This window comes from Orycteropus afer, unplaced genomic scaffold (genome assembly GCF_000298275.1).
Source record: "Orycteropus afer afer isolate SDZICR_OR568_19922 unplaced genomic scaffold, OryAfe1.0 scaffold00065, whole genome shotgun sequence".
NCBI classification, from domain to species: domain Eukaryota; kingdom Metazoa; phylum Chordata; class Mammalia; order Tubulidentata; family Orycteropodidae; genus Orycteropus; species Orycteropus afer.
Window position 1 is genome coordinate 210,935 of NW_006921652.1, and position 9,619 is coordinate 220,553.

Here is a 9,619-nt window from a genome sequence, read left to right on the forward strand (position 1 = left end):
AGTATGAAGGGATGGACACTGGGAGGAGGTAATATGGGGAGGAAGTGGGAGGGGAGCTGCTGCATTGTAAATTTTGGTCAATGACATGAGACCAAGTATATGTGAACTGCTGTATGAAAAGTGAATTTACTCTGTAAATCTTCACCCAAATCCTAATAATAATTAAAAAAAAAAAAAAAAATGGGAACAAAACTACCATCCACACTAGGTTGCAGTGAAGATAGTATGAATTAGTGTATGCACAGTACACAAAACAAGAGTACTGAGCACATGGTTAAAAAAAAAAGACCCACTTCCATCAAGTTGATTCTGACTCATAGTGACCCTCACTGGGTTTCCTAGGGCTGTAAATCTTTACAGAAATAGATTTGCCTCATCTTGCTCCCACAGACCAGCTGGTGGGTTTGAACCATTGACCATCTGGTTAGCAGCCAAAATGCCTTACCTACCATGCCACCTACTACCCACCAGAGCTCCTGGGCACATGGTAAAGTAATCAGTAAATGTTAACAAAGAAAAATACATCCTGCCCAAGCCAGTGAGAGCCAGGCATGAGGTAAGTGAGACACAAGTGCTTGTCCTGGGCTTGTGGCCCTGCCCGTGGTGGTTGGGAGTGGTGGTTTCCAGTTTCCTTTTTTTTTTTTCTTAAAGCCTTGGAGCCTTGAAGGGGCATTTCAGAGTCCTTAGGGCTCCTCATAGCAATGACAGTGAAATGTGCAACAGACACCCCTTTTGTCCAGACTGTATTCATCAAGGGGAACTTGGTCCCACAATTCACGAGTTGGACTGGGCCAGAGCAGAGGGTCTAAGGTCCCATCTCCTTCCTCACCCAGCCGCCTATTCTGCATGGGGAAGGTGGACAACTAAGAGGGGCTTAGCCAAAAACAGGGAAACAGAATACCAAGCAGGCAGTCCAGTAGAGGCCTGAATCATACCAGCCCCCAACCAAGGCTGAAAGCATCTGATTTTCAGCTTGAAGCCTATGCAGGGCTCCAGCTTCTCCAGTGCCCTTGGGCAAGTTCACATTTTTACCCTCTCTTCAAAATGGGCATAATACTTCTTCTGAGTGCCAAGGACTGGAGAGTGGTCATTGGGTTAATCTATGGGAAGATGATTAAGCTTTTAGAAAGGATAGTACTGTTTTCTAGGAGGCAGTGTTAGGGAGCAGCCATATGAAACAAGTGAAGAGTAATACTCAGTTGTATGCAGTGTTGAACTGAGGAAAAAGAAGGGGAACTCCTACAGTGTAATGCTGAGTGGGAAAAAAGCTGGACACAAAACAGTATATGCTGTCAACCCATCATATAAAGTATAAATGATACATGTATTATATATGGTGTAATATGTTGGGAGCACTGGTGGCATAGTGCCTAAGGCATTTGACTGCTAACTAGAAGGCTGGCGGTTCAAACCCACCAGCCACTCCTCGGAAGGAAGACTGGACAATATACTTCTGTAGAGATACTGCCTCAGAAACCCGAGGAGTGGTCACTATGAGTTGAAACTGACTTGACAGCAGTGAATTTGGTTTTAATATTATATAATATAAATGTAAGGAGCTCTGGTGGCACAATGCCTAAGGCATTTGACTGCTAACTCAAAGGTTAGTGGTTCAAACCCACCAGCTGCTCTGCACAAGGAAGATGGGGCAATCTACTTTTGTAAAAATTTGCCGCCTTGGAAACCCAATAGGGGTCACAATGAGTCAGAATCAACTTGATGGCAGTGAGTTTGGTTAGGCTAATATAAATGTAATTTTTGCATGATGGTGTTTATTATACACAAAACACATGTATTAAAAAATGACAGGAAAAAGATCAAAATGTTAATTGATGTTAATAAGTGACTTTTGTGAAAGACTTTTGTTTCGTTCTTTATAGTTCTCTTTTTCTTGGTTTTCTAAAATGAGAGTGTATTACTTTAGATGAATAAGAAATGTTTAAAGAAAATCAATTTAGAGTAAGGTAAGGTCTTAAACCTTGAGTGTCATGCCCTACAGGAAATAGCAGGGCCCCTCACAATCACTTTTCCAGGACTATTCCCCCTATAGCTGCAGGCAGCACTGGATATCACACCTACCTTTTGTACTTTTCTCATCAGGGATCGTACCACCACCGTGGTGAACGTGGAAGGGGATGCCCTGGGTGCAGGCATTCTCCATCACCTGAATCAGAAGGCCATGAAGAAAGGAGAGCAGGAACTAAGGGAGGTGAAAGTGGAAGCTATACCCAACAGCAAGTCTGAGGAAGAGACGACCCCTCTGGTGACACACCAGAACCCCGCCGGCCCTGCCTCCAGCACCTCAGAACTGGAATCCAAGGAGTCGGTTCTGTGATCGGGGTTAAGTTTCAGGTTTCCTGTCAGCAAGAGCACCCCATCCTGGTAGTCCAGCTGCTGGACACGGGGCACAGCCCTTGCTGACTTGGATCTCCTGAGCAATGCTTTGCCCCAGTGACCGGTTTGAGGATGATTTGGTATTGGGCTTCCCAGCAGGACTGGTTACTAAGCACCAGGACACTCTGATATTTGGCTTGATCCATGCCCAGCTGCAACTGTCTTACACTGGGGATGTTGGGAAACACCCCATTGAGCTGCCAGGCTCGAGGAAAAAATGGACTCATGGAAACCTGGTTGTTCAAGCTTGGGAAAATGTAGGTGTATTCTTCTTTGCACCCAGTCAGCTCCACATTGGGGATATTCCAGACAAACCTAGGCGTTTCATGTTACATTGCCTCATGAGCGATAGTAGTAGGAAAAATTCCCGAATTCTTAGCCTTGGCTGGAATTCCCTGAGCTGGAACTGGAAGTGTTTAAGAGTCTGTGCTATAACAGGGTGGGGGTTGGGGGTTGCCTTCTGATTCTCTGATTGCTGGAGGGCTAGAGGTGCTGTACAGATGGGTGTTAGCATGCCTGGGTCTCTGACCATTGACATTAAACAAACAGTGTAAATTCTGAGGTCATAGAAGGGTGAGGGAATACAGCCTACAGGGGAAAGGAAGTACTCTAATCAGGAATGGACCTATGTACACAATTGTCCCCCTTCTCTCCCAGCCCTGGGCCTCTGACAGTTCTGTAGCTTTATCACCATCCACTCTGATTTAGCAACAGGCCAGAACAAAGCTGTCTCCTCTGGGGAGGTGTGATGTCTTCACGTACAACACCCTCATTCATTTTTCAATGCGTTATTTTAATTCCACTAGAGTCTCTTTAAAATACTGCACTGCAGCAAAGGGAAACAAAAACAAACACAAAAACAATCACCCCACTAATGGAGGTGGAGTGTCCCTACTCCCGGGACTCCTGGCTTTGGCTGGTTTCCATGGAACTTACTCTCCTTTCCTGCCAGTGCATCAAAGTTGAAATTTTTAAGTGAAAGGGGCCACATTCCTCCAGTTACCTGCTGACTTAGTTTCAATCTAGAGGAGACAGTGTGTTTCCAGTGAGAGGGAATACAAAGGCACTGCTGCTGCCTTACTGTGGCTCTTGGTGTGACCTGCAGCAAGTCCTGGGGCCTCACTTTACTCCATTTGTAAAATGGGGCTAATGTCACCTGCCTCTTACCTACCTCAGAAGGATTTGGTGGGGCAAACTGAGTGAATCTGTGAAAATGACCATTTTGCTTCCTGTATATCAAGTTCTGACTCCTTATGCTCTTACTGTTTCTACCCAAGTGATACCTTTCTCCATGGAGGCCTCATGCTTGTGGGGCAGACAGCTTTTATGAGCAGGACTTTGTTCTCTGTGTCCATTGCCAGACTTTTATCATGCCACTTGTTCTTTTATGTAATTGTTTTATAACATCAAATGCAGCCCCTCCCGGTGTTCTTCCAGGTTTAATGAGTTGATTACCGTACCTTCTGCTGCATTTCTGGGTATCTGACTTCCATCACTTCTAGCCCCCAGGCACTGTTCCTGCCACCCTGCAATAGGCCATTCAAATCCCCAGATTTCAGCCTCATTCATCCCATCTTCTCTGTTGCTGCAAGTCACCCAGGCTCTACGGAAGGAGCATGTACCTTTGCAATGAAATAGGCAGCTGGGGCAGAGATCTTTGAGCTCTCCTCATTTTAAAATTGGGGGCCTGCCCCTGAGCAGAGGGAGTGAGGAGGAGCCAGCTGGGTACAGAGCTGACCCTGCCCGTGGGAAGCCTAGCCCTCTTTAAAGCAGCTAAGCCACTCCAGTCTCTTGTTATGCCAGGAGGGAGCAGGAATTGAGCAGACAGGTGCCTGGAAACTTTTGCCCTGTGGTGACAGCCTGTTCCTAACATCCTTCTGTTTTTAAAGGGGAAACAATCAAATTTGATTTGATTTTAAAACTGCAAATGAACTTTCACTATTTTTCAGGCTTCAGTAAGTCCTCTTCCTTCTTCCATATACATGTAGTTAGTGCCAATACAAGCAAGTTTGCGTTTGGATAGAGTTTGGCTTTGGCTCCCTGATTTTTCCATATTGGGGGATGAATTTCTCAATGGGAATGAGTTAGAGCTGGAAAATGCCCCTGTGACTGAATGAGCTACATGCTAGAACTGGAAATATGGGAAGTAGAGTGCTGAAGTCTAGAGGAGGTGCTTCTGTATAAAATTCAGATAATCAGTCCCCTTCCTCTTGGAGGCAAGAAGAGGAGGGAGAAGTGCCATTTCTGTCCATTTTCCAGGATCCATCCACAAGAGGAGTCAGTAGACCAGGAATCACCAGACTGGGAAGATCCCACTTTCTCACTGTGTCTGAACATGTCCCTTCTGCTATCCTCTTTCTAACATGGTGTCGTAAGTGTTGTTCAAACACTGTTCATCTCTGTTTTGCCTTAAAATATAGCACAGTCCTCAAATATGAATACTACTGGGATCTGCGTGTTCCTTTATCCTTTCTTGTTTTATGAAGTGGTATTTACTGAAGGAGTGATTGCTCTTCTAGGGGTGGCCTGGGGTGACTGAATTGAATTTTCTCCCTTGCATCTTTCAGCCCGCGTGAGCCCCTAAAGCAGTGGGCACAGTTAAGTGGCTAGAGCTGCTGCCAGGCATCACACGTGTTACTCACGGGCTCCTTTGTAGTCAACAACAGGGCTCTTGCAAAATGGGTGTAGTTTTGCCACATAGCTCCATGAAGTTAAGTCTTGCCAGAACAACTCAGGTCAAATGGCCTTAACAGCATCTACTGTAAACCAAGAGCCAAGCTGGGGCAACAGGGAAGAATGCCCCAGTCCATATATTTCTGGGAAAGTCCCTAAATAAGACAGGGATTCTGCCTCTACTGTCTGTCACCACCACACCCAGCCTTTTTCATAATCCTGTTAGAAATGACACCACATTTCGGCACAATTAGGGAATCTAGAAGTCTTTTAGAATAGGATTATCCTGCAAGCTCACACCTGAACCCTTTCTTTCCAGGCCCTGGGGCCTCTGAAGAAAGTCCAGTTCTGACCTGGACATTTCCCATATAAGATGGAAACCGGCTTTCAATTCTGGGTGCAAAAACGGCAAGAAGGCCACATGTTCTGACCTCCTCTAACCCTACAAGGGGAAGGCAGGATTACCAGCAGTAACCCAAGGCCTATTACTGCAAGGCCAGACATGCTGCCTCCCTCCAGCCCTTTCACCAACCGTTCCTCCCAAGGCACCCACCACCTCTCTCCTGGGTTCGATAATTCACTGCAGTGGCCACACAGAACTCACAGATTATGGGGTTTATTAGGGAAGCACCAGGCTACAACTCAAGGTCAAGAAAAATGCTCAGTCTCTCTCCCAGCAACGCCTGTCTCTTTCAGGGGCACGTGTCTCTTTCGGCAGCACGTCTTCCTCAACCAGCAGTCAGAGAGAGTTCTGCCTCCAGGAGGCCTCCTTTTGAGCCCGGAAGGGTGGTCAAACTAGCCAATCACAGCATCAGAACTCTAAGCTCGTGAGAGAGAGTGGGAACCTCCCAGAACATTGTATTGTGCCACACCCAACAGAAATAACCCAGGTGGATAGCTCCTCAGTTGCTCATAGAAAATCCCACCTTGGAGTTTACAAAGACTTATGGGTAGAAAAGCCACACTAAGTAATTTACTACACTGCATTGGGCAAAGCACAGAGTTTGCACAGATCAAAAGAGGCTTACTGACAATTTGGATTCCCATTCTGGTGTGTGGCTGCCTTGATCTATTGTGTGGAGAGTGTTTGAGGGGTGAGAGCACTCAGCGATTTAGCTTTTCAGTGTAGCCAAACCAAGAAGGGCAATCCCACACACTCAAGCTCCCTCTTCTCAGTTGACCAGAAAGAGTGCTGATTAGCTGGATCACTTGAACCTGCGCAGAGGAGGAACTCCAGGTGTAACTGTGAACTGGCGTATGCATGTGTGCATGTGTAGGAAGGAGCAGGGATTGTGCTCTCCAGTGCCAGCTCTGCCACTTGCTTGCTATGTGACCCTGGGCTCAACCTCTGTGCCTCCCTCTGCTCATTTTTTAAATGGAGATAATAATACCAACGGCATAGGCTAGTCTGAGGATTACCAAACCGAACTCTGCCGTGGACTCAGATCCGACCCATAGCAACCCATCCTTGGGTTTTCGAGGCAGTATCACTACAGAAGTACGTTGCCCAACCTTCCTTCTGAGGAGTGGCTGGTGGGTTTGAACTGCCAGCCTTCTGGTTAGCAGTCAAATGCCTTAGGCACTACGCCACCAGAACTCCTATTTTGAAGATTTTGTTGTTGTGTGCCATCGAGTCAGACCCGACTCATAGTGACCCCTCCTTGGGTTTCTGAGGCAGTATCACTAACAAAAGAAGATGCCCCAACCCTCCTTCGGAGGAGTGGCTAGTGGGTTTGAACCTCCAGCCTTCTGGTTAGCAGTCAAGTGCCTTAGGCACTATGCTAACCAGAACTCCCACTTTGAAGATTAGATGGATTAATATATATAAAGCGTTCAAAAAAGCGTGTGGCACACAGTCAGTGCTCTTTCCATCAGTGTTTGCTCTCATTGCCCCCTTGGGGTTTAACCTGATTAGATGCTCCCAGGGGCTGAGACAGGTCCCCAGGAGTGAAGGCAGTTCAGGTTCCTTCTCAAAGGCCAGCTGTTACTCACTTTGTCCTAGTCCTGCCTTAGTCTGTTAGAAGCACCCTACCGTGCCATTTTCTAAATCAGAGTTTCCACTCTCTGCTCTGTTCTCATCCTGTGGTAAATGTTCCCTTTCTGGCAGGATTCAGAAAAAGACCCCTGGGGGTATGAGGGTGGCTACTGGCCCTTAGTTGACCAGCACAAACAAGCTTGTGCTCTTTCTCTCTTGTTGACTGATGTCAGGATCTGTCGCTGTGAAACCTCAATCCTGTGATGCCCACAAACAGGGCTAGTCTAAGCCACAGGGCGCCAAAAACAAGAAAAATGATTCTGGAAAACCCTGTCCTGTCACATGCCCTTGCTACTCTGCCTTCTGAATGCAAGAGTGGAGAAATGTCTGCGAAGGGGGAGAAATGTCTGCGGAAGAACAGTCGAGACAAATCCATTTCTGGGACCTCAGCCACCAGGATCATCTGTGAAAAGCATTTTGCAAAGGAAAGATCCCATAACTTCTATACAAAAATAAAAACATGCCAATTAGCTGAAGATCTTCAGTAACCCACCTAATTTAGAGTCACAGTTGAACTGTGAAGATGATCTCTGCTCTAGAAATTTGACATAAATTTGTTGTTGGGTGCCCTTGAGCTGACTCTGACTCACAGTGACTCCATGTGATGGAGCAGAACTGCCCAACAGGGTCTCCTAAGCCACACTCTGTGGAAGCAGATCACCAGGTCTTTCTCCCACAGAGCCACTGGTGGGTTCGAACCACAAATCTTTTAGTCAGCAGGCAGAATGCTTAACCATTGTGCCACAGGGTGCATTTACATAAACATAGCTGAGTATTAAATGGCCCAAATCAGACCAGCAATGAGGAAGAAAAAGACACAGGCTGACTCAATGAGGGAGAAGAGGTACAGTGGCAAGAAGGCCTGGTCTGGCGGTCTCTGAAGCCCCATCAGTGGCATTTCCCACTGAACATTTCCTCTTGTGATTATCCACAAGACATGGTCTTGGACCTGCAATTACCTTGATGATTTTAGGACAAAACAGAGGGAAAAACCTGAACTCACTTCCTTGGTAGACGCTGCAGACAGAATGTGAGTCAGTTCCAAGAGACTGAATGCATTTAGATTGATAGGCTGAGGAGGCTGGGATGCAGCCAACACTGCGGGTTCGAGAGGAGGAGTTGGTCCACTGGGGTTTGAGGTGGAAGACCTGACCAGAAGGAATCTCAAACCTGCAGTATTTTGTCTTAGGAGCAATGCATAAAAGAGTGCTGGGTTGGGGTTTAGCAGATATAAGTTTACATCTCAAAACATGAGACTGAGTTGACACTGGGGATTCTCAGGCTGGTTTGTAGCAGATGAACTTGTCCCAGAACCCACAACTACCCCTAAGCTCTGCTTTTAAAGGTGAAAAAAAAAATCACACATAAAGCTCAGGAGTATACAGTGAGTGGTTCTTTGAAAAAATAGCTTTAGGAGTGTCCTGAGGTCAGTAAAGATACTATGTCTCTTTACTTTTTTTTTTAAATAACAGAATTTTTTAGATATAATTTACATACCATAAAATTCACCATTGTAAAGTATACAGTTTTTTTTTAAAAAAGTAATTAATAGAACATATTAATGTTTTCAATAAGTTGTTATTATAGAAATAAGCAAATACAAGTATTTTAAGGGCAAAACAAACATTTCACAATAAAGCTGTAATTAGCATATTTTGACCATATAACATAGTAGTATCAAGATGTGGAAAACAAAAACTATAGAAAAGTGAAAGACAAAAAAACAGAAGATAATAATAATGAGAGATTTTAACATATCTTTCAGCCTTTGAAAGATCAAGTTGAGAAGAAATAAAATAGGGATCTGAAAGAACTGAATAATGTGATTAATTATGTGTATAGCAAACTCTACCCTGAAAACAGAGAGCACATATTCTTTACAAACACTCATAAACATATTTTAGAAACTGAAATTGGTAAAGTGGATTAGTTTGGAAAATTCATAATTCAATACTCTAGAGTTAGAGAGCAATGTAAGAATTCCAATCCCTGACCCCATTACAACGGGAGATACAGCCATACCCATGTCCTCCCTTGGATGCCTTCAGTATTATAATATACTAAAATAAGAATTTTACAATTATCCTAATTAAACAGTCACTGAGCCAGGGAAAGGAAAATTTTGGCTTGTGAGTTAAGAGACATGAGTTCTGGACTGAGCAGTGTCTCTGACTTGCTCCATGAAATTGTGTCTGGACTTCTATTTTCTCACAGGAAAAATGAATTACAATAATTAAATCCACTTCATTGGGGGGGCTATAATAATAAAAATTAAAATGGATATAAATACATATATCTAATCTAAAGATCTCTCAACTTTTCTTACATACATTCTATCTCTTTCTAAAAGTATCCCTCAGGGAGATGTTCCAGTTTATTTTATCCTCTATGTCCAATGTAACACTCAGTCCATTTTTTTAACTTCTGTGATCATGTTTTTAATTTTTAAGCTCTCTAATATTTTTTTTCCTTTTCCATTAAATCCTGTTCTTGTCTTATGGATACAGTATCATCATA

At 44.5% G+C, this 9,619-nt stretch overlaps 1 protein-coding gene across 1 annotated transcript in view; it reads left to right on the forward strand.

The window, feature by feature from the left end:
* SLC1A4 (solute carrier family 1 member 4) overlaps positions 1-2,335 on the forward strand; it is a 39,382-nt gene extending 37,047 nt beyond the window's left edge. The window contains exon 8 of the mRNA XM_007940059.2: positions 2,101-2,335. Coding sequence (XP_007938250.1) covers positions 2,101-2,335 — 235 coding nt within the window. The remainder of the gene's footprint in view (positions 1-2,100) is intronic.
* The last annotated feature ends 7,284 nt before the right edge of the window (positions 2,336-9,619 follow it).